The sequence below is a fragment of the Bos grunniens genome, chromosome 14 (genome assembly GCF_055505025.1).
Source record: "Bos grunniens cultivar Pamir isolate PY7600 chromosome 14, Bosgru_T2T1.0, whole genome shotgun sequence".
Classification (NCBI taxonomy): Eukaryota; Metazoa; Chordata; class Mammalia; order Artiodactyla; family Bovidae; genus Bos; species Bos grunniens.
The window spans coordinates 596,649-622,394 of record NC_141178.1 but is presented as its reverse complement, the minus strand read 5'-3'; the positions used below and the strand labels follow the sequence as shown (position 1 = coordinate 622,394).

Sequence of the window (25,746 nt, the reverse complement as noted above, 5' to 3'; positions counted from 1 at the left end):
GCTCTGTCTAGGGTGTCCCGGGCAGTGTTGGTTCACCAGGACGCGACGGCTCCCCGGGCCAGAGGGTAAGACGAGCCCAAGATTGCCCGTTAGCACAGTACACTTCTCACCAGGTCTCTCTCTGCTGCTGGCAGGCTCTGTGCAGGGAAGTCAAACCACGTGTTTTGTTTTGTTTTTCCCTTATTTTTTCTCCCATCTATCTACGTTCTACCAATCCTGCATCTGTTTACCTTAACTGGTGTTCTTCCATATCCACAACTTTCCTCAAAACCTAGAAACTTTCAGCAGACCTTCTCAAATCAGCCACACCTCTTGCTGAACGTTCCCAGAAGCTGAATGCAATTTGCACTGAATTGTGGGCGTTGGTCTAACAGATTTTCCGGTTGTTTCAAATTCTTAAGGTACAAACCTAAAGGAAATCAAGAACCATAAGAACTGGAATTTAATGATGGTGACTATCTGTAATAGTCTCCATTTCTTTAGCACACATCAGTAGTCACTTCCTGGAATTGTTCAAGTGCACGGCAATAAAAGAATGTATAGGGTGGTTGAGGGCTGACTTAACATCCAGAGTGTGTTTGGTCAACATGTCTTCACTGAGCCAGGTTTGAGGGTTTTTGTCCTCAAAGAGTTTAGAGCTTAATGGGGGAAACAGAACCAAATAAGAAACATGCTATCATGGGAGAATTTACAGAGCCCCATAGGGCACAGGAATAGATAACCAAGCCAGACCTGGAGGGTTGGGGAAGGAAGGCTTCCCGGAGGCAGCACCACATAGACTGGTTTTCAACTGAGGGAGAGAAATCAGCCAGGAAGGACGGGGAAGCCATTGCAAGCAGAGGGACAGCATGCGTGGCGTGTGGAGGGGTGGAGTGGACGAGAAGGTGGGCATCTCCGTTCCTGCGCGTGGTTCAGTGTGGCTGGAGATGACAGTGCTCTGTCTGTATGTGTGTCTGTGTGTGCACACAAGTGTACACGTGTGTGCACATGCCTTGGTGTGGAGAGCTTGCCAAGAGATGGCACCGAAGAGGTAAACACAAATTCACTGACGTCATCGCTTCTTTTTTTCGGACCAAGGATTTTGAGCTTTTACAGGAAGGCAATAGAAAGTTATTACATTTTCAGCGACAGAGAGAGACTGATCTTCCTCAAAAGGTCACTGGCAGCTGCACAGTTGTTCTTAAGACTGGATTATATACAGTGGCCTCCACTTAGATCCAGTCCAGTAAAGGACAGCACGTTCAGCGACATTCGCTGATATCGTAGGGGACAGCTAACCCACTAGGGTAGCAAATGATTAGCTGGAGGACGTAGTTCTCTACTCAGACCAGGTTGCCTTTAGCTATGCTGCTCAAGGATAAGGAAATAAATGTTTTCTATAGGGGTGCAGGTGTGGGAATTTAAATTCCTTCCATGTTAGGTTTTTTTTTTTGGTTTCGCATTCAACTTTCATTTGCTTAAAATCTCATTTCAATCTCCATCCATCAAATGGGATTAGTCGGTAAAGCACGTCCAGGTGAATGTATCTAAAAAGAGGCTTTCTCTAGAAGTGAGATTTATGTAGGTGTCTTGGACATGTGGAAGGAGTGTCTAAAAGTATTTATATGTTTTGGCAAAGGGCTTAGACTAAGATCCTGTGTGGTTACACACCTAGGTTCCTTCATGATTCCTGAAAACTCTGAAGCTCTGAAAACAGCAGTTCTAAAGGTTTGGTTCAGTGAATTTCCTTGATTTATCTATGCAGAGTCTAGTCTTGGAAAAGTTCTTCCAGAGCAAACATATTGGGTTAGTGTCCAGATCATCTGAGTCTGGGATTCTTTTAAAAGCACTACGCCAACACAGATTTTTTGATAAATATGTTGCCATTCTTCCAAACATGTTTCGTTCTATAGGATAAAAAGTCTTAAGGCCTAATAAAGTGTTAATATATCTGTACATAGATTTTATTTCCCTCTCTCCCTCAATTTGAAGGTAAAACTTTCAGCTCAGTTCAGTCGCTCAGTTGTGTCTGACTCTTTGTGACCCCGTGAATCGCAGCACGCCAGGCCTCCCTGTCCATCACCAACTCCCGGAGTTCACTCAAACTCATGTCTATTGAGTCGGTGACGCCATCCAACCATCTCAGCCTCTGTCCCCTTCTCCTCCTGCTCTCAATCTGCCTCTAATGCCTATTTTGAAAAATTTGTGGATGGGAAGGGAATTGCGTTTTTAAAATGGTTTCCAGAGGACACTCATTCTTTAAACGAGTTAAAGAAAAATTTAACTCATTAAAAATTTAATGTTAAAAAAATTGTGCCAACCCTATCCCAGTTGCTTTAGGAAAGATATTTGAAGGTAATACTATTCCAGTGTACAACTCTCGGGGCATCATTAACACATAATAATATGTAGTAGTATCTCCTGGAATGCCTACTCAGCTTGAGGGAGGGACTGCATATACATATTTTCATTATCTTAATATCTTGTTTAATAAGATATTAGTTGAACTCATATCTTAATTTAGTACCTGCTGTGTGTCATGTGGGCTTCCCTGGTGGCTCACTGGTTCAGAATCTGCCTGCAACGCAGGGGAAACAGAAGACATGGGTTCTGCCAGGAAGATCCCCTGGAGCAGGAACTGGTGGCCCCCAGTGTTCCTGCCTGGAGAATCCCATGGACCGAGGAGCCTGGCGGGCTGCAGGCCACGGGGTCGCACAGAGTCGGAGGCGACTGAGTGACTTCACTCTCATCCCTGCTGTGCCTGAGGCACAGTTGCACTCAGAAGGAAAGCAGTAATGATGACTATGGTAATAATGGCAGTGGCAACCGTGGCACAGAGCTGTCTGAGAGCAGACACACGGGGTGAAGAGACTTCCTGCCGAGACGCCCGAGGAGCCTCTCCTGGAAAGCGTTTTCCAGGAAATCGGGAAGGCGGTTGTTTTGTCGTTACGCCAAGCACTGAAATCACTCGTCGGGCTTCTCTGGTGGCATTCGTCGGGCTCCTCGGGCGGCGCTCATCGGGCTCCTTGGGCGGCTCAGTGGTGAAAAAGTCTATGTGCCAGTGCAGGCAACACGGGTTTGATCCCTGGGTTGGGATGATCCCCTGAAAAAAGAAATGACAACCCACTCTAGTATTCTTGCCTGGGAATAGTCTTGCCTGGGAAATCCCATGGAGAGAGGGGCTTGGCAGGCTACAGTCCATGGGGTCTCAAAGAGTCGGGCATGATTTAACGACGAAACAGCACCACCAAACACTGAAGTCACTCATTTATTCCTTGTTGTTCCGTCACTCAGTCGTGTTCGACTCTACAACCCCATGAAGTGCAGCACGCCAGGCTTCCCTGTCCTTCAGCATCTCCTGAGTTTGCTCAGTCTCATGTCCGTTCATCCTCTGTTGCCCGCTTCTCCTCTCGCCTTCAATCTTTCCCAGCCTCAGGCCCTTTTCTAGTGAGTCAGCTCTTCGAATCATTACCATGCCCCATTTCTTCTGATAGTCAAGTGATGGGCTGTCCCTTACTGGTCACCCTTCTTTTAAAAAGTCCTTGTCTTACTGAGAGTTAAGAATTCACAGCCCCAAACTGTGATCAGTGCCCTGCTTATTAGCTTAGGGAAAGGCCAGCGTCCCTCACCTGGAGCCAGGGCCAGTGTCACCCTTCCATTTAGTCTGCAAGGAGGGGAGTTTAGCAGAAAACAAAGAGAGGATTAAACATCTCTTTAAACAGGAAACATGTTTTCTTTCTAAAATTTCTAGCTCATTCTGGCTTTTCCCAAGGGGAATCATGGACTTGTAGAGGCAGCTCATATTCAACCCTGGGCCTCAGGCCATAAGCAAGGCCAGCAGAAGTTGGACTTCTTCCCTGAAGCAGCCTCAGCCTCTGGCTCAGTGCAAGACCCCGCCGTGTAAAGCAGCAGTGCGCAAGCAGGCTGAGCAGCCGGGTGGGTGCGGGCGTCGGTTTTCATCCTGCATCATTGCAGCCGACAGCACCCTCATCCTTTCTTCTTTTCCCTGTTCGTCTTGCCCTCTCCCTTCTGCCTCGTTCCTCCTCTCTGCTTGATGTCTGTGACCCCAGGGCCCACCCCGCGGTCTTTAGGCTCCTCTGATGTAGGCCGGACATCTCTGCCCCCACCCTGGTCATCCAAGCGGTCCTAAGAGGAACCAGGAAAAACAGGAAAGACGTGGATGATAAGTATATGAACTGAAAAAGAAAGAAAGGAAAAACTACCTTTTTTCTAGTTCTGAGGCTCACTTATATCCAAGACCACCAGCTGTCTGTCAGCCACTCCAAATAGAAACTTTAAAAAAATATTTTTTTCCCAATTCTTACTATGGTTTTATAAAAAGGCCGAGAGGCAAGAAATAAAAATGACTGGGAGATACATGTTTTATGGCACCTGGAAGATAGTAGTATTCCTCCCTGGTATCCCTCCAAGGGTATTCGTTTTAGAATTCCAAGTAAAACTAAACCTGGAATGCTTCCCTTACTCCAGGTTACCACTCCCTGCACCTCCTGTTTTCACGCCATAACCACAGGCTTCCCGTTCCATCTGTGAAAGAGGAAATACTGTTTTAAAGTTCTGCATATGAATTCTGCTGAACTTGTGGTTAGGAGAAGCAGGATGGCCCCGTGGTAAATATCAGAGACTTGGACACTTAGCCAGACCTGAGTTTGAACTCTAACCATGGGACACGGAGCCAGTCACTCAAAGTGTTCAAGGCTCCCTTTCCTCATCTGAGTGGGAAAAATAATATTTGAGTCCATAGAGCTATTGTGGAAATTGATTCAAATAAGGACATGCTAAGTCGCTTCAGTTGTATCTGACTCTTTGTGACCCCATGGACTGTAGCTCGCCAGGCTCCTCTGTCCATGGGATTCTCTAGACAAGAATATTGGAGTGGTTTGCCGTGCCCTCCTCCAGGGGATCTTCCTGTCCCAGGAATCGAACCCACAACTCAGGTGTCCTGCATTGGCAGGCAGGTTCTTTACCACTAGCGCCACCTGGGAAGCCCTTCATATAAGGGATTTCTATGTAAAAATTCAACTCTAGCTGGTATGAGTATTCACTAGTTTCAGTGTAGAGCCAATGAGTCAGGACAGTACAGTATTTTATAATGCCTGTCCTTGACATTATCAAGGTAACTGAGAAGATTTTAATGAACTGCAAAAAAAAAAAAAAAAAAAGAAAGTCTAAAGAAAAAGCAAGTTCTTATTGTTTAATTTTCTTGGAGTCTGTGTTGAAAGGATCCTTGGACCGTGTCTGCTTTCTATGTGGATTGGATGTGTGCAAGGGCTTCCCTGTTGGTTCAGACGGTAAAGAATCTGCCTGCAATGCAGGAGACCTGGGTTCCATCCCTGGACTGGGAAGACTCCTTGGAGAAGGGAATGGCTACCCACTCCAGTATTCTTGCCTGGAGAATTCCATGGACAGAGGAGCCTGGCGGACTATAGTCCCCATGGGGTTGCAAAGAGTCGGACCCGACTCAGCGACTCCACAAAGGCCGTATTTGTGATGAATGTCCCATTTCATCAAAGCAAGTTGTGCTTGCTTAAAATATCCTTGAAGAACTGAACTGGAGTCAGCAATCTGGGTTTAATTTCTATCATAAATGTCAAGCTCTGATGAGAGATTCATCTAAGGGATATTTTGTTAAATACTAAGATTCATGATAATTACCCCCTTGAGTATCTTCCTCCTCCAGAAAAGGAAATACAAAAAACTAGCACAAAGCTAGTGGAGAGAATGATTTGATTTTCTTTTCCATGGGTCTAGACAGGTTTTTATAAAATCCCAAAAAAACATTCTCCCAGTCAACCACAGTGATGACAGTCTATGCAATTGGGACTTGGCAGATTATTTTAATAAAAAGAGCAGCAGCCACTATTATTGATGATCGACTAAGTGCAGTGCTCTACAGATGTTGTGTTCTCCAGTCCTCAGAGTAACCACAAATGCTGGGCACTGTCACCCCATTACAGACACAGAGAATCTGAAGCTCGGAAACTTGAAGTAACGCAAACTTAAAGTAACGCACACAGCCAGCAAGCATTGCAGCAGGATTCTAATCCACTCTCAGGCCCCGACACTGCACTCTTTCTTTCCACAAAATTACATTAAAGGTTAAAGTGGACTTCGCTAATATGGGCAACTCTTCCAGTGAAGATATTAATAAGCAGCACTCCATCACTGAAGACACCTCACCCAGTGTTTTGGGGGCAGAAGGAGCCCAGTTTGGGTTACTTTCTTGATGAAGTAGAAGCTGCTAGTTCACACATGAAGACTATGTTTCTTTGATTACATTTCACTTTTACTTGGATAATGGCCCATTTGAGGAGAGAACCATTACTTAGTGAATTAGTTTCTTGTTATTACTGGCTTTAAAGATGCTTCTACTACGAGACAGCCTACAAATGATATCTATCTTGCACTCTGATGCCAACGCTGTCCTTTGGGGCCAAGGCAGACATGTTTATATTTGAAAACTAGCAGTTCCACAACATAAGTGATCAAGCTGTTGTTTTGTGTTTTCTTTGTTTTTTGAATATACACATTCCTGAGCTTTAGCCTCAGAGATTCAGATACTAATGGTCTTGGGTGTGACTTAGGAATGTATAGTTTAAAAATGATTACTGATTCTAATAAACAGCTAGGTTTTAGAACCACTGGACAATACATTATGTTAAACCTTTTGCAAGTTAAAGCAATTTCTTGGGTTGAATATTGCTTTTGTTTTCATTCACTGGAATCACCACTGCAGGTTACTAAAGCTATACCCGTTTATATATCTATATATACATTTAAATTATACATGTAATACATATATAAATTTGTACATTTTAAAAATAGCGTATTGTGCACCTATATAAAATGCAAATGTGTATGTTTGTATCTGCATGTGTGTGACTGAAAATTCCCCAGCGTGACTCCACATGGAAGCACGCTCAGGGCTGATCTCCGTCTCTAACCTGGCCAGTGTTTCAGGGTCTGAGGCTTTTTGCTCCGTGGCCCCTTAATCTGGTGGCTGGTCTGAAGCCTCTGCTGCTGGTAGCAGCCTGTTCCGTGTGGCCGACTGCCTCCTGGCCCCTTGCCGGTGCTCTCAGGGTTGAAACTGTGCAGCGAGAGTCTCAGTGTTTCTTCAGTCCTCTTGGCTCAAGTTCGTTCTGGTTCAGCAAACGCGTCAGATGCCAGGGGCTCACAGGCCCCACGGTACCCGAGGGAGTGGTGTTTGTCAAAGGACCTGCTCGGCCCTGTTTTAGTCAATCACAGTTCGTGTCAGTGGCCCACCATCCTGGCTGCAAAGAGGGTGTGGAGAGTGACCGTCGCGCCCGAGCCCCTGTCCTCAGGGCTGTTTCTGATGGCTGCTGCTGCTGCTGTGCGGTCGCTGTTGTGCCTGAGTCTTCCGCGAACCCATGACCTGTAGCCCACCAGGCTCCCCTGTCCGTGGGATTTCCCAGGCAGGAACACTGTAGTGGGTTGCCATTTCCTTCTCTGGGGACTCTTCCCAGACCAGAGATCGAACCCGAGTTTCCTGCTTGGCAGGCAGATTCTTTACTACTGAACCACGAGGGAAGCCCGTCTCTGATAACTACATAAGCATAAATATTCTAGCCTCTGACTTTAACTTTAGTTACAACATGCTGTGTGGGCACATCCATTTCATCTTTTAGATGCTGTAGACAGAGTACCTTGAAAGTGCAAACTTTTTCAGTTCAGTTCAGTTCAGTCGCTCAGTCGTGTCCGACTCTGCCACCCCACAAATCGCAACGCTCTAGGCCTCCCTGTCCATCACCAACTCCCGGAGTTTGCTCAAACTCTCATCCTCTGTCATCCCCTTCTCCTCCTGCCCCCAATCCCTCCCAGCATCAGAGTCTTTTCCAGTGAGTCAACTCTTCACATGAGGTGGCCAAAGTACTGGAGTTTCAGCTTTAGCATCATTCTTTCCAAAGAAATCCCAGGGCTGGTCTCCTTCAGAATGGACTGGTTGGATCTCCTTGCAGTCCAAGGGACTCTCAAGAGTCTTCTCCAACACCACAGTTCAAAAGCCTCAATTCTTCGGTGCTCAGCTTTCTTCACAGTCCAACTCTCACATCCATACATGACCACTGGAAAACCATAGCCTTGACTAGATGGACCTTTGTTGGCAAAGTAATGTCTCTGCTTTTGAATATGCTATCTAGGTTGGTCATAACTTTCCTTCCAAGGAGTAAGCGTCTTTTAATTTCATGGCTGCAGTCATCATATGCAGTGATTTCGGAGCCCAGAAAAATAAAGTCTGACACTGTTTCCACTGTTTCTCCATCTATTTGCCATGAAGTACTGGGACCAGATGCCATGATCTTAGTTTTCTGAATGTTGAACTTTAAGCCAACTTTTTCACTCTCCTCTTTTACTTTCATCAAGAACTTTTTAAGAGCCTACAAAAAAATTCTTGCCACCTGAAAAAAAGCATATGTGTTTGCTCTAGACTGTAGAAAAGAAAACTGAAAAAATCAAAATTAGTTAAATGTGTATAAAACATTACACTTGCTAATTTCAGCCATAGTTAAATTTGGTATTTATTCAAATATCAGTGATTTTGAAAACATATTTTGCAATAGATTTCCTTTTGCTGATAAATCATGGCCAACCATAACTTAATAAGCTGCTCAGAGCCAAATGTTTTCAAAAACAAACTAAAAAAACTTTCAAGTTTTTATAGCAAAAAATATTTTTAATGTGCATTGTGGTTGCATATTAATATTGAGGTGGGACTCTCAAAAAGGAGACGTGCTGGGAGCTGCTCAGCTTATAAAGCACCCCTGTTAGTAGGTGGCTGATTTTATGTACCTAAAAAGAGCATGTGTCGGTTTAAGTGAACTCTCACATTATGCTTCTCCTTTAATCTTCTGTCCCTGTTAGTCATTCTTCATCACTTAATTAAAGGTGTCTGCTTTTCATGAGCAGAGAAGGCAATGGCACCCTACTCCAGTACTCTTGCCTGGAAAATCCCATGGACAGAGGAGTCTGGTAGGCTGCAGTCCATGGGGTCACTAAGAGTCAGACATGACTGCACAACTTCACTTTCCCTTTTCACTTTCATGCATTAGAGAAGGAAATGGCAACCCACTCCAGTGTTCTTGCCTGGAGAATCCCAGGGACAGGGGAGCCTGGTGGGCTGCTGTCTATGGGGTCGCACAGAGTCGGACACGACTGAAGCGACTTAGCAGCAGCAGCAACAGCTTTTCATGAGGGTGCTTCATGCACAAATGCACAGGTGCTGAGATTGGCTCTCTGGTGTGAAAGGAAACGTCTACAGATCTGGAGATGTTTGCAAAGCGCAGACAGTTCACGTGGTTTTCCTTTTCACCAACTTTATTGCTTCGATATGAAGAGTTGCTGCCGTCGCTCCTCACCATGGATGAAGGGCGAGGAGAGGTCCCGGAGCCGGCCTGAGCTGAGCGGCCTCTGGGCAGGGAGGGTGGACCAGCCTCCTGGGGCCCTTGACCTGAACCCCTCTTCTGGGAACCCCTGCCCGGACCCCCACGCCATGACTGGACACCCTTTTGCGTGTTCCCGTGGAACCCTCTAGTCCCCGCATTGAGGCTCATTGCTGTTTACTTTCAATTGTTGACTTTTCTCAAAACCATCACCTCCTTGAAAACAAACTGTCTTGTTCATTGTTGACTATCTGAAAGCTAGCAGAAACCCAGCACATAGTAGTTCCACAACTATAGTTTAATATGACAAACGTGAGGCTTACAAGTGAAAAAAATCTTTCAGAGGTGAATTTAAAATGTGATTGTTAAAACATAAAGCTATGTGATGAAAACATGAACTTTTTTGCAGTTAGAAAGAAACCTGGGGGGGAGGGAAATGGCTTTGCTTATGTTTCTAAAATAATATAGAACCTAACATCTTTTCTTTTTGAATATTTATTTACTTGGCTGTGCCAGGTCTCCGTCGCAGCAGGTAGGACCTAGCTCCCTGACCAGGGACTGAACCCAGGCCCCTCTGCACTGGGAGCTCAGCATCTTAGCCACTGGACCGCCAGGGATGTCCCCCTAATATATTTTAAATTATAACCAGGTATAGCAAGTAAATTTTAATTTGGAATGAGGGAAACAGGAAACTCATAGTACCCTTAAGAATGCCTTTACTGTTAAAATGTTATTTCTAAAAATGTGCATTTGTTCATGAAAATCCATGAATGAAAGTGCTAGAGTGAACTATAGATACTGTGTATAAACAGATAGCTAATGAAAACCTACTATATAGCACAGGGAATTCCACTCAGTGGCCTGTGGTGACCTAAGTGGGAAGGAAATCCAAGAGAGGCTACACACACACACACGCACACTCACACACACACGCATACTCACACACGCGCGCACACACACACACGCACACTCACACACACGCACACTCACATACACGCACACACGCACACACACACGCACTCACACACACGCACACTCACACACACACACGCACACTCACACACGCACACTCACATACACACACGCACACACACACACTCCCACACACACGCACACTCCCACACACACGCACACACACACACGCACACACACACATGCACACACACACACGCACACTCCCACGCACACTCACACACGCACACTCACATACACACACACGCACACTCACACACGCACACTCAGACACGCACACTCACATACACACACGCACGCACACACACACACACACGCACACACACACACATGCACACTCACACACACACTCACGCACACATGCACACTCACACACACACACTCCCACACACACGCACACTCCCACACACACACTCACGCACACATGCACACTCACACGCACACTCACACACACACGCACACTCACACACACACGCAGCTGACTCGTTTTGCTGCAGAAACTAACACCATTGTAAAGCAACTACACTCCAATAACAAAAGAAGGTGCTAGAGTGAAATGCGTGGAACGGATGCTCCTTGACCCTGGCCCGTGCCCTCCATGCCCTGGCTGCTAACAGCTCAGTTACCTCTACTGTAGAGAACTACCCTTGGAAATGCCACCTTGGCTCCGTGCATGTGTGCATGCTAAGTCCCTCAGTCATGTCTGACTGTTTGCAAGCCCATGGACTGCAGCCCACCAGGCTCCTCTGTCCATGGGATTCTCCAGGCAAGAATATTGGAGTGGGTTGCCATCCCCTTCTCCAGGCGATCTTTCTGCCCAGGGATCGAACCCACGGCTCTTGTGTCTCCTGCATTGGCAGGCAGGTTCCTTATTACTAGAGCCACCCGGAAACCCAGCCGATGACTGACTGGCTAACCCTGAGGCGCCACCCACCTTGCAGAGCTCCCCGACGAGAGCAGACCTCAGCGAAACCCAGTCCTGACCTAACCCCTGTGCCTGCCCTCTCCTGCCTCCCTCACTACCTGAAAGGTTTCTCCTAGAACACTCCCTCTGTAAAGCATATTAAACTGCGCCTTCATCTCTGTCTGGCCGCACGGGGACCTCGTGGCCGTGGGGCTGGCTCTAGGTGTGGCAAGCGGGCTGCCCTCGTTGCAGTGCACAGGCTCCAGAGCACAGGCTCCATCGTGGTGGCACTCGGAATCGAACCCATGTCCCCTGCATTGGCAGGTGACTGGACCACCGGGGAAGCCCCCTCCCTCTATAAATCAAAGGCGCAAAAGCCCGGTCTGCTTCTAGGAAACCCCCCCTCAGGTAGTCACTGAAATGCAATTTCAGCTTCTGGGGCTGGAGAACTCCCGACCCCTTTCCTCCAGGCTCGTGAGGGTTCAAGAGCAAAGCCGGAAAAGATCGGCATGTCTCCCCACCCCCATGCATTTCTGGGCTAATTATACCTGCAATTAATATTTATTTACTCGATTATCAGAGCACTTCTTCTAGGAGTATCATTTTTATTCCACTTTAATTTTTTTTTTTAGTATGTATTTGGTGCCAACCATGTGCTAGGGAGGTATTAGGAATAGAACAGTGAATAAGACATAATTTCTTCCCTCAAAGAAGAAAAAAAAGAAATCTCAGTTTCCGATGAGATGGCTGGATGGCATCACCGACTCAATGGACATGAGTTTGGGTGAACTCCGGGAGTTGGTGATGGACAGGGAGGCCTGGCGTGCTGCAGTCCATGGGGTGGCAAAGAATCGGACACGACTGAGGGACTGGACACCAACAGCTTCCGAGGGGCCCTTTAGGAAGAGCAGTGGTCCCCCACCTTTTTGGCACCAGAGATCAGCTTCGTGGAAGACAGTTTTTCCACGAACCAGCGGTGGGGGATGGTTTGGGGATGATTCAAGCTCATGACATTCATTGTTCAGTGTATTCCTGTTACTACATCAGCTCCACCTCAGATCAGCAGGCTCCTGGAGGTTGGGCACCCCGAGAACGCAGAGTGAACCAACATGCAGTCTCCTCTTTGGATGCGACCACACGGGAGCAACAGCCTCTTGCCAAATTTAGTTCTGCCTAACGACATTCCATCCTCTCTCCTCCCACATGATAGGCACCAGCTGTCTGTAAATCGAGCACATTGAACACTGTTCTCGGTAGCGTCCTTCGGGTGATCGAGTGGAGGAGAGTCCTGACGGAGCGCTGCTTCGTGAGCCCCTTCCCCGTGATTGAGAGGGAGGAGCTGATGCGCTTTTTCCTGCAGATCCTCCCTGGAATAGTGCACTGTCTTTTCAGAAAATACGCCTTGGCTTGCTCCCTCTGCATAACATCGCCCTTGCTTGTTTTTGAGAATTTTGCCTCTGGACACAGCCTGGAAGAGAGTCCGGGAAGCCAGGCTGAACTCCTGCCTGCTGGGCAGTGGCGTTGGCCGCGTATCACGTGTGGCCTCACACACGGGAGTGTGCTCGCTTCCCCTCCAGCGCTGGGAGAGTTTTAAGGCAGGAAGCAAACGAAGTTCTTTTCAAATGCCTTCTTAAATTATTGAGTATGTCCTCAGAGTCCCTGGTTTTGTTATGTGAACTTCATATAGGAAATACTAGTAGATATAAAAAAATTTTTTTAATGGTAAAGGCTCCTAATCTCTTTTGATCCCAAATTTTCTCACCTATAATATGAAGCAGTTGGGCTGAAGGAGTTATAAGGTTCTGGTTTTCTCTTACATGTTCTGATTTTTTATACCCTCTTCCTGGACATGCTATATTTAAACTCCACGTAAAATAATATCTTTCAACCTATGTCAGTATTAATATTTGTTGTTTAGCTAGCAAATCCAAGGAAGGATGTGTGTGCGGGTTTGTGTAATCTAATCTATATCAGGGCCTACCCCTGCAGCTTTATGACTTAATAATATTTTTGAGTGAATAACTGAAGTGACTGAATAGAGGTAGCAGTGAAAAAACCCACTAGCTCGAATGTTATGAACAAAAATCCTAAAATCTCAGTGGTTTAAAACAATGAAAACATAATAAATGAAATGAAGCCTATTGTTGGTCGCAGCCCAGCACTGTCCACAGAATGGGTAGAGGAGCTGGGTAGTTAGTCTCTGATCTGTAGAGTCATTTAGGAACTCAAGGTCTTGCCATCTTGAGACACTGATCCTCAACACGTGGGCCCTGAAGCTGTTACAGAAGGGACAAGAAGGTGGAGGATTACCCCCCAGAAATTCTTATGGGCCAGAGCTGGAACTGGCCCCTCTCCACTGGCCAGAGCTCAGCCCCTGGCTTCCCATGGAATTGCTGAACAAGAGGCTGGAAGATGGAAGCGCACAGCGTGCTCAGGCGGGAAAGGCAAACCACGAGGCCCGTGGGGTCTGCAGCCTCTGCCTCATCTGGCTCTGAGACTTGCTGGTATTTGAACCTGGGAACAGGATGGCCCACAGACCATCGCTCTTCCGACACACACCCTTCCCATTTCGTGTCTTTCTCCCAACTCACACCATTTCCTTTCGTCCAGCCTCGTTTTTACCCTCTTTTATTTGATTCCTGGAGACAAGGAGAGAGAGTGAAAGGGGGCCACCAAGGAGAAGGGCTTTCACACGCAGGAAGAATGGGGAAGGCTCACTGGGAAAGTGGTGCGCTTCAGAAAGGGAGTTGGGAGAGGCAGCACGGACGCTGGTGGATGTTGGTTTCAACTGATCTGAGAATGGATCCCAGGTGGTGCTAGAGGTGAAGAGCCTGCCCGCCCAACGCAGGAGACTAAGAGACCCAGGTTCGATCCCTGGGTCAGGAAGATCCCTGGAGAAGGGCATGGCAGCTTGCTCCCGTGTTCTTGCCTGGAGGGTCCTATGGACAGAGGAGCCTGGTGGGCTACAGTCCATAAGGTCGTAAAGAGCTGGACAGGACTGAAGCGACTTAGCACAAGAATGGATTATTCTAGGAGGGGACAGATCCCAAGAGGAGAAGTCCATTTCTCCATGTAGTAGAAGATAATGTCTTGAACAAACTTTGTGAATTTATCATAAAGTTGAGATCAAAGATCCTCTCTCATGTTTTTAATTACACTGGAAAGACCCACACCCGCAGCTAAGAACCACAGCCATCTGATAGTAGGTCACTCCAGATGTGCTTTTTTTTTTAACATTCACATAAAAATAACACACACATTCAGTGATTGGAGAAGATAATTTTTAAAGAGCATCGTTTGCTTTCTGTCTTTAACTGTTCCGTCATGTAATGAGAAGCAGATGTGTATTCACGTGGACTTGCATTCAGCAAACTTGCCCGGCAGTCGAAACTGTATCACTGCAGGAAGACCCCCGATCCACCCCCAGGCAGTCCTTGAAGAGCTCCAGAGTCACAGATATTGTAGTGTGTATGCGGGTGTGTGTGTGTGTGTGTGCATGTGTGTGTTAGTTGCTCAGTTGTGTCCAACTCTTTGCGACCCCATGGACTATAACCTTCGAGGCTGCTCTGTTCATGGATTCTCTAGGCAAGAGTGATGGAGTGGGTTGCATTCCCTTCTCCAGAGGATCTTCCTGACCCAGGGATGGAACCTGGGTCTCCAGCATTGCAGGCAGATTCTTTACTGTCTGAGCTAAAAGGGAGCCCGATACTGCAGTACTCCTAATCTGTAATACACTACTAGATTCCTGAGATAGGGGTTCCCTGTCCCCAAACTCTTAGGTCCTGAAAGACACTAATTTGTCTTTGTGTCTGGTCGTTAATGACCAGAATTGATCCCCCTTCTCACTAGTTATGTTTAATTTAATAATAATAAAAAAACCACTTTCTGAAAATAAGTTCCTGTGGCATTTCTTACACCTAACATTCTCCCATTGGGCGATTTCATAGAGCCAACAGACACAAAAGTCTTTGCCAAGAACAGTTCCCATGAAGGGTTTAAAAGCAGTGAATCCTTGGAAGTTTGGAGCAAATGACAGGACTTGCTGCCCCAAATATGAAACGGGATTAAATGCAGCTTTTCTGAAAGCCATATAAAGCAGCTGCAGAGCTGACATGCCATGTTTTTCTTCCCCCAGGGCTTTCCTGGAAAGGATGGATCCTCCGGCCCTCCGGGCCCACCAGGGCCAATTGTAAGTATTTCCAGGAACTCCTGGGGCGCGACGCTGCTTCAACGCCACTCGCTTCTCGTGAGAGCTTTTCTGCTGCCAGGCCTTCGCTTTGCAGCCGTCTTTGCTGCAGTGTGGTGGCTCAGCCTCTGGGTCAGCACCCTTCCTAAGCATCCTCTAAAGGAATGTGTCCGGGGGCTTGATTACTGCACCTTTGAGCCGCTTTGCCATAAGATCACCTGCACTGATTTCTTTTTTACTAGACACAGGTAAGGCTTGAATTCGAAAGAACTACATCTAACCAACACAGTGGGGACTTTTCCAAAAAGAGTCTTCCTTAATTCTGTGGTAGTTGGAAATAGGAATAAGCAGTGAGTCCTGAAGCTGGCTTCAGGAAGGTGGCGGGGCGGCAGGGGTGGGAGGCGGTGTTTGCTGCCCCTTCTGGAGAGCTGTTTTGTTGGGAACGCCCGTCTTTACCTTTGCTCCATTTTCCTGTCCACTAGGGCATTCCCGGAGCCCCTGGAGTCCCCGGGGTCACAGGAAGCATGGGACCCCAAGGTGCCCTCGGACCGCCTGTGAGTATGTGGCCGCAGCCAGTCAGGACAGCTGCCCAGGCATCCTTCTGGCTTATTTTTGTGTTTAAATTGACAGCGTCTCTTGTGTCAAAATGTGTTTCCGGTATTGGACTCTCGGGGAATCTGTGAGGAAAACAGAGACTCTCCTAGGATAAAGATTAAGATGAGACTGTGCGTATATCAGGGCTAAAGACAAATGGTCCCAACAGGGAATGATCTGCAGCTACACTTTCGCTTATATATATTTACATTGTTTGTTATTCTGTTTTTGGCTAAGTTAACTCAATGCATCTTTTCAAAGGTTAGGTACAATGATGTCTATTAATTAGGCCTGTCTTCTGAGCAAAAAATTTAAGTCTGGACAAAGTCAAGGATTAATAAGGATGGGAATAGGTTTTTCTTCCCTAAGTTGTATGAGAAAGGCAGAATTTTGCCTTAAAACACACACTAACACATAAGATGGACAGGGAGGCCTGGCGTGCTGCGATTCGTGGGGTCACGGACAGTCGGATACGACTGAGCAACAGACCTGAACATGTAAGTGAACAGCGGTGTAAATGAAAGCTCAGGGAATGAAACAAATTATTTAATTACTAGTTGTAATAATAACTATTATAATTATTAACTATAAAAAACTAATAATTATAAAATAACTAAGTAATACAATCAATTATATAATAAAATACCATTAAACAATATGTTAATTAAATGATTGATATTAATTTTAAATATTATCAATTGTTTTATTAATATCAATTATATTTTATCATATATCTATACAATGTATTTATAATATAATTATATTATACACAAATTCTAATTAAATTAATTATATAGTATTCTTGCCTTGAGAACCCCATGAACAGTATGAAAAGGCAAAAAGATAGGACACTGAAAGATGAACTCCCCAGGTCGGTAGGTGCCCAACATGCTACTGTAGATCAGTGGAGAAATAACCCCGGAAAGAATGAAGGGATGGAGCCAAAGCAAAAACAACACCAAGCTGTGGATGTGACTGGTGATAGAAGCAAGGTCCGATGCTGGAAAGAGCAATATTGCATAGGAACCTGGAATGTCAGGTCCATGAATCAAGGCAAATTGGAAGTGGTCAAACAGGAGATGGCAAGAGTGAACGTCGACATTCTAGGAATCAGCAAACTAAAATGGGCTGGAATGGGTGAATTTAACTCAGATGACCATTATATCTACTACTGTGGACAAGAATCCCTTAGAAGAAATGGAGTGGCCATCATAGTCAACAAAAGAGTCTGAAATGCAGTACTTGGATGCAATCTCAAAAATGACAGAATGATCTCTGTTCGTTTCCAAGGCAAACCATTCAATATCACAGTAATCACAGTAATCACAGTAATCACAGTAATCAAGTCTATGCCCCAACCAGTAATGCTGAAGAAGCGGAAGTTGAACGGTTCTATGAAGACCTACAAGACCTTTTAGAACTAACACCCAAAAAAGATGTCCTTTTCACTATAGGGGACTGGAATGCAAAAGTAGGAAGTTAAGAAACACCTGGAATAACAGGCAAATTTGGCCTTGGAGCACAGAATGAAGCAGGGCAATGGCTAACAGAGTTTTGCTAAGATAACACACTGGTCATACCAAACACCCTCTTCCAACAACACAAGAGAAGATTTTATACATGGACACCACCAGATGGTCAGTACTGAAATCAGATTGATTGTATTCTTTGCAGCCAAAGATGGAGAAGCTCTATACAGTCAGCCAAAACAAGACCAGGAGCTGACTGTGGCTCAGATCATAAACTCCTTATTGCCAAATTCAGACTTAGATTGAAGAAAGTAGGGAAAACCACTAAACCATTCAGGTATGACCTAAATCAAATCCCTTACGATTATACAGTGGAAGTGAGAAATTGATTTAAGGGACTAGATCTGATAGATAGAGTTCCTGATGAACTATGGACGGAGGTTCATGACATTGTACAGGAGACAGGAATCAAGACCATCCTCAAGAAAAAGAAATGCAAAAAGGCAAAATGGCTGTCTGGAGAGACTTTACAAATAGCTGTGAAAGAAGAGAAGCAAAAAGCAAAGAGGAAAAGGAAAGATATACCCATTTGAATACAGAGTTCCAAAAAATAGCAAAGAGAGATAAGAAAACCTTCCTTAGTGATCAATGCAAAGAAGTAGAGGAAAATAATAGAATGGGGAAGACTAGAGATCTAGGCAAGAAAATTCAAGATACCAGGGGAACATTTCATGCAAAGATGGGCTTGATAAAGGACAGGAATGGTATGGACCTAATAGAAGCAGAAGATATTAAGAAGAGGTGGCAAGAATACACAGAAGAACTGCACAAAAAGGTCTTCATGACCCAGATAATCACGATGGTGTGATCACTCACCTAGAGCCAGACATCCTGGAATGCAAAGTCAAGTGGGCCTTAGGAAGCATCACTACAAATGAAGCTAGTGGAGGTGATGGAATTCCAGCTGAGCTATTTCAAATCTAAAAGATGATGCTGTGAAAGTGCTGCACTCAGTATGCCAGCAAATATGGAAACCTCAGCAGTGGCCACAGAAGTGGAAAAAGTCAGTTTTCATTCCATTCCCAAAGAAAGGCAATGCCAAAGAATGCTCAAACTACCGCACAATTTGCACTCATCTCACACACTAGTAAAAGAATGCTCAAAATTCTCCAAGCCAGGCTTTAGCAGTACGTGAACCGTGAACTTCCAGATGTTCAAGCTGGTTTTAGAAAAGGCAGAGGAACCAGAGATCAAATTGCCAACATCCGCTGGATCACTGAAAAGCAAGAGAGTTCCAGAAAAACATCTATTTCTGCTTTATCGACGATGCCAACACCTTTGACTGTATGTATCACAATAAACTGTGGAAAATTCTGAACGAGATGGGAATACCAGACTACCTGACCTGCCTCTTGAGAAACCTGTATGCAGGTCAGGAAGCAACAGTTAGAACTGGACATGGAACAACAGACTGGTTCCAAATAGGAAAAGGAGTATGTCAAAGCTGTATATTGTCACCCTGCTTATTTAACTTATATGCAGAATATATCATGAGAAACTCTGGGCTGGAGGTAGCACAAGCTGGAATCAAGATTGCAGGGAGAAATATCAATAACCTCAGATATATAGATTACACCACCCTTATGGCAGAAAGCAAAGAGGAACTAAAGAGCCTCTTGATGAAAGTGAAAGAAGAGAGTGAAAAAGTTGGCTTAAAGCTCAACATTCAGAAAACTAAGATCATGGCATCTGGTCCCATCACTTCATGGGAAATAGTTGGGGAAACAGTGGAATCAGTGGCTGACTTTATTTTTGGGGGCTCCAAAATCACTGCATATGGTGACTACAGCCATGAAATTAAAAGACACTTACTCCTTGGAAGGAGAGTTATGACCAACCTAGATAGCCTATTCAAACGCAAAGACATTACTTTGCCAACAAGTGTCCATCTCGTCAAGGCTATGGTTTTTCCAGTGGTCGTGTATGGATGTGAGAGTTGGACTATAAAGAAAGCTGAGAACTGAAGAATTGATGGTTTTGAACTGTGGTGTTGGAGAAGACTCTTGAGAGTCCCTTGGACTGCAAGGAGATCCAACCAGTCCATCCTAAAGGAAATCAATCCTGAGTGTTCATTGGAAGAACTGACCTGAAACTCCAATACTTTGGCCACCTCATGCGAAGAGCTGACTCATTTGAAAAGACCCTGATGCTGGGAAAGATTGAGGGCAAGGAGGAAAAGGGGACGACAAAGGATGAAGTGGTTGGATGCCATCACCGACTCGATGGACATGAGTTTCAGTAAAATCCAGGAGTTGGTGATGGACAGGGAGGCCTGGAGTGCTGCAGTCCATGGGATGGCAAAGAATCAGACACGACTGAGCGACTGAACTGAACTGAATTGAATACTTATTAATGGAACTAATTATTTTCCCATAACATCTTATGGAAAAACCTAAATGAGCTCTTTGGGCAACCCAATACCTCCCATTTTTGTGCTTCTGATCTCTCAGGTTGGATGGATGGAGAGGTCGGGGTAGGCTGGGGGAGAAGCAGATGAGCTTCGTGGGCCTGTCTCCTCGTCTGTAATATAACGTGGCTGCACCACAGCCTCCAAAGCCACGCTTGGCACCTTCTGCGACCTGAAGTTGTTGCTTCTGGCGCAGGTGTTAGCCTTCCTATATGATGTGTGAGGCACCGAACCTGTATCCATAGACTAAAACAACTGAGACCTGTCCATGTATGTACATTGCAGACGTGCTAAGAATTCATGGAACAGTGAAATCTGGAGGGTGAGGGTAGAAGTTGATGAATTAGATTTCTGCCTCCTGCTATACCAATTACCACAACCTCAAAACGACAGAAATCTCTTGTCTTACAGTTCTGTAGGTCAGAAGCCTGACGTCATCTCAGTGGGTTTTAAAATCAAGGTGTCAGCATTTCCTGTCTGGAGGTTCTAGGGGAGGATCTATTTCCTTGCCTTTTGTAGCTTCTAAAGACTTCCCGCTGTCCTTGGTTTGTGGCCCACTTTGAAGTCAGCAATGTCGTCTCTCTGTTTACCTGTGACCACATCTGCTCTGAACACAGCCTGGAAGCTTTCTTCACTTTGAATGACCTGTGTGATTCTGTTTGGGCCACCAGGGTAATCCTCGGTAATCTCCCCAGATTACTTCAAGGTTACTACGTCACACTTCATAATCTTTTTGCCACATAAAGTAATATGGGAAGAACCCCCTGGAGACAGGAATGGCTGCCCACTCCAGTGTTCTTGCCTGGGAAATCCCATGGACAGGGGAGGCTGGCGGGCCCCAGTCCTTGAGGGTCACAGAGAGCTGGACAGGATTGAGCGACTGACAACATGTTCACAGACCCCAGGAATTGGAAATAGACGCTTCAGGGGCCTTTTTCTGCCTTCCTCATTGAGCGAGACCTAACAGAAACACTGGTTTTCATTCGGAAGGAAACCCTCTCTCTCTAGCCACCCAGGTAGTCACTCTGTATTCTTAAAAGCTCATTTCCATAAAGTTGTTTTGTCCTCGGGGTCCTGTTCTAGGCTGTCAGTCACACGGTACACGTGCAGGTACCCAACATACACCAGACAGGAGCACAGAAAATGCCTCCAGAGTTTAGCTAATACACCCTTTAACAGTCATCCTAAAAAGCCGTACACTTATTCCAACTGGAATGTAGTTACGTTGTCATTGTTCAAAACCTTTTTAGACCTTCTCTTTTCAAGTCAAGCTAGTGATGGGACACAGAAGAAGACTGGAGTGCTTTCTCCTTACATATCCTTTTTCGTTATCTCCGCTTTAGTTCACTTCCCTTAATGTGCTTGGGGAACAGGAGTTCCAGAAGACGTCTGCAGGGCTCAGAGAGCAAAGGGTTCTGGGTAAGAAAGTGTCAGAGACAGCGTATTAAATCTGTTTCTCAGAAAGTCATGAGAAATTTTAGGGTGTCAAAGGCTTTGAGACATCTTGAGGTGCAACAGAAACAAACAAACAAAAAAAAACCCCAAACTGGTTTAAATTTGGTTGGAGAATAAACAAATGCATTTGTGCAGTGTCCCTTAATCCAAGTTGACTTGATCCTAATCCTAGGGGGATGGATAGGAAAGAAGAACAGGCCCTAGAGGGTGCTTGGCAGAGGACGGTGGGTGTGTGTGAGGGGACAGAGTGACCCTGAAATGTAGAAAGTAAGGAAGGCCCCACCCTGCTAACCACCTGGCCTTTTGTAGCTCTGGAGCAGACTTTAAATATGGGCTTTAAATAAATTCAAAAACAGCAGTAATTTTTTCCTGGAAATAGAACACTTCTTGATATTCCCTTCAGTTGTTGTAAATCAGCAGAAAAGGGCCCTTGATGGTGGCATTTGTATCAGAGGCAGCACTGGTGTCTTCTCAAAGCCAGGGGCTCCCTGAAGCGTCCAGCCCAGAGTTTCCTTGGGACGCTGGGTGGGGGAAGCCACGTACCTGCCTCCTGCCAGATGAGCTGCGCCTCACGGAGTGAAGCCTTGATTGATTTCCTGTGGATGGCTGTCTAGGAAGGCAGGAGGGAGAGACCAGGAGAGACACACTGCCCACTGAAAATAATTTGTTTCCTATAGTCAGTGCCAGGAAAAGGCTGGCTTCTACTCATGCTGCCTTCAGCTGCGGACTTCCCAGGGCAGAACGTGCATTGCTGCTGGTGCTGTTGTAATTCCTACCCGAGGCCTAAGCTCAAGGTGCCTCCCCTGCAGGAGAGCAGACAGTGAACAGCCTGTGCAAGAAGGGGCCCTGAATTTAGCTGGAAGTGAATACTGGTGGGTGGGCCAGCGTCACACTGTACCATGAGCTCTGCATCAGAAGTCAGGAGACCTGGGTTCTAGATGCCACCCTCACATGACCTTACCTGGCTGTGCGAGCCACACTGCATAAGCTTCTTTACCTACCTTCTCAGGATGTCAGTTTCCCAATTAATTCATTCAAAAATTTTTATTGAGTAGCTATGCTGGATCATTGAAAATGAAAGAGAGTTCCAGAAAAACATCTATTTCTGCTTTATTGATGATGCCAAAGCCTTTGACTGTGTGGATCACAGTAAACTGTGGAAAATTCTGAATGAGATGGGAATACAAGACCACCTGACCTGCCTCTTGAGAAACCTGTATACAGGTCAGAAAACAACAGTTAGAACTGGACATGGAACAACAACCTGGTTCCAAATAAGAAAAAGAGTACGTCAAGGCTGTATATTGTCACCCTACTTATTTAACTCATATGCAGAGTACATCATGAGAAATGCTGGGCTGGAAGAAGCACAAGCTGGAATCAAGATTGCCAGGAGAAATATCAAGAACCTCAGATATGCGGATGACACCACCCTTATGGCAGAAAGCGAAGAAGAACTAAAGAGCTTCTTGATGAAAGTGAAAGAAGAGAGTGAAAAAGTTGGCTTAAAGCTCAACATTCAGAAAACTAAGATCATGGCATCCGGTCCCATCACTTCATGGCAAATAGATGGGGAAACAGTGAAAACAGTGGCTGACTTCAAAAATCACTGCAGATGGTGATTGCAACCATGAAATTACAAGACGCTTACTCCTTGGAAGGAAAGTTATGACCAACCTAGATAGCATATTCAAAAGCAGAGACATTACTTTGTCAACAAAGGTCCGTCTAGTCAAGGCTATAGTTTTTTCAGTAGTCATGTATGGATGTCAGAGTTGGACTGTGAAGAAAGCTGAGTGCCGAAGAATTGATGCTTTTGAACTGTGGTGTTGAAGCCTCTTGAGAGTCCCTTGGACTGCAAGGAGATCCAACCAGTCCATCCTAAAGGAAATCAGTCCTGGGTGTTCATTGGAAGGACTGATGTCAAAGCTGAAACTCCAATACTCTGGCCACCTGATGCGAAGAGCTGATTTCATTTGAAAAGACCCTGATGCTGGAAAAGATTGAGGGCAGGAGGAGAAGAGAGCGACAGAGGATGAAGTGGTTGGATGGCATCACTGACTCAATGGATATGAGTTTGAGTAAGCTCCAGGAGTTGGTTATTGACAGGGAGGCCTGGCGTGCTGCGGTTCATGGGGTCACAAGGAGTCGGACACCACTGAGCAACTGAACTGAACGATGTGGACAAGAGATGTGAAGGACAGGTAGGTGTCCACGAGGGACACAAAAGAGGACCAAGATGCTTTTTTACATTCATGGACAATCTAGAGAGGGTGATAATTTTGTTCAGTATATAAGAGGATATAACAAAAGGCGGAAAGTGGGAAATGCCTTACAGGAAAGGCCAGAAAGTTGTTATGAATTTCCACTGAGGGAGACAGACAGGCAGGGATACAGAATCTACCCTGTCCCTGGAGTGGCGGGGTGGGGAGAACAGCTCCTGAGGAGGCAGCATTTCAGTGGATCTTGAAAGATGGATGTGCTCTGCCCCCACTTAGACAGGAGGGTGGCCTCCTTCAGAGGGGGATTGTAATGAAACTAAGACGAGCTCAGGCAAGCCCCGTGCTGTCCGTTTTCGTATTGTTTAGCTCTCTCTCGCTTCATCACTGCTGCCACCACTTCACAGTCACGATCAGCTCTGAGAACTCTAATCTCAAGCCCTCTTCGTTTCTCTCAAAGATAGTCCCCAGACGCCCTAACGGGTCCCCTGACTCTGCCGCTGGGCTGATCCTTCCTCCAGTTGCCGAGAGAACTTCGTCGCGCAGCTCTTCCTGTTGCGTCACTTCCTGTCTGGAGTCTCCTCACTGGACCCCTGGCAGCGGTGGGTGGGGCCCCTGTGTTCCGCCGGGTGCAGGTGGCCCTGCGTTTGAATCCTTGCTTTCCCTGCAACGCGGCTCCCCAGACGCCCAGCTCGGAGCTGAGTCACCGCTTTACTGAAAGCTCTCGCAGTGTTCCTCGTACCGTTCGACACCGTGCGTGCCTTGCGGGGAGCGCTTCCGTTTGTCTGGGTCGCTGCTTCTCCTTTCTCCCCCTGGGGAGCTCCTGATGGTTTCTCTCTAAAACTGTGCTCTTCCGGTATGAGGTCCCCCTCCCAGCCTTACCTCCTCGGGTGGGAGACTGCATTTCAACTGTCAACGTCCATCTCTCCACAAAAGGGAGAGTTTCTTGAGGGCAGATTTTTTTTTAAACCACACTCATGTTCTTTCTGACTCCTAGATCCCAGTTCAGCATCTCCAAGGCTAGAGTAAGTCCATTCCGTACAAAGGAGTTCCATTCTGAGAGTGCATCCCTAAATCCAGTTTGTTCATGAGCCCAGCAAAGTCAGCCTAGGTACCCACCTGGCACAGTCAGCAGGATTACTGCACTGTGATAGCTTTACAGTACTTCTCACACAAACAGTACTGAAAAACACAATAAATAAAGAAAACATGTTTAATCTTGCAGTACAGTTCCTGGCAAAGTGCAGTCATCCAGGACAACAGCTGGCACACGGGGCAGGCGTCAAGTGAGCAGGAGGGGGTACTGACCGGAGGGTGGGATACGGGCGAGCTGAGGGCATCAGCGTGGGTGGGGGCCATGTGCCCCACCCACACCTGCCACTGATGGAGCGCGGGTCTGCATCTTTGCAAGTTCACAGCTTGAAGGTTCGTGCGTAGGGGACTTATCCTGCTTAATAAGCGTTTGTTAAAACAAAGAGCAAAAGTGTGATTACATTCTAGTTAGGCTGGTACTCAGGTGAGTATGAGGACATTAGTTTTACAGACTAAGGGTCAGGCATGGAAGCTCAGATATGCAGATGACACCACCCTTAAGGCAGAAAGTGAAGAGGAGCTAAAAAGCCTCTTGATGAAGGTGAAAGAGGAGAGTGAAAAAGTTGGCTTAAAGCTCAACATTCAGAAAATGAACATCATGGCATCTGGTCCCATCACTTCATGGGAAACAGATGGGGAAACAGTGTCAGAATTTATTTTTTTGGACTCCAAAATCACTGCAGATGGTGACTGCAGCCATGAAATTAAAAGACGCTTACTCCATGGAAGAAAAGTTATGACCAACCTAGATAGCATATTGAAAAGCAGAGACATTACTTTGCCAACAAAGGTCCATCTAGTCAAGGCTATGGTTTTTCCTGTGGTTATGTATGGATGTGAGAGTTGGACTGTGAAGAAGGCTGAGCACTGAAGAATTGATGCTTTTGAACTGTGGTGTTGGAGAAGACTCTTGAGAATCCCTTGGACTGCAAGGAGATCCAACCAGTCCATTCTGAAAGAGATCAGCCCTGGGATTTCTTTGGAAGGAATGATGCT

The 25,746-nt window shown here is 46.0% G+C and overlaps 1 protein-coding gene across 6 annotated transcripts in view; it reads left to right on the top strand.

Moving 5' to 3' along the window:
- The window catches only part of COL14A1 (collagen type XIV alpha 1 chain), a 236,029-nt gene that overhangs the window by 172,228 nt on the left and 38,055 nt on the right, over positions 1–25,746 (top strand). For 5 of the 6 annotated variants that reach the window (XR_015140401.1, XR_015140400.1, XM_086335693.1 and 2 more), the window contains exons 40-42: positions 12–65; positions 15,404–15,457; positions 15,937–16,008. Coding sequence is in view for 3 of the 6 variants with exons in the window: in XM_086335693.1 (XP_086191819.1) it covers positions 12–65; positions 15,404–15,457; positions 15,937–16,008 (180 nt within the window). In the remaining 3 variants the exon portion in view is untranslated. Of the gene's footprint in view, positions 1–11; positions 66–15,403; positions 15,458–15,936; positions 16,102–25,746 lie in introns of those variants that run through there. The other variant, XR_015140402.1, reaches the window with a different exon arrangement.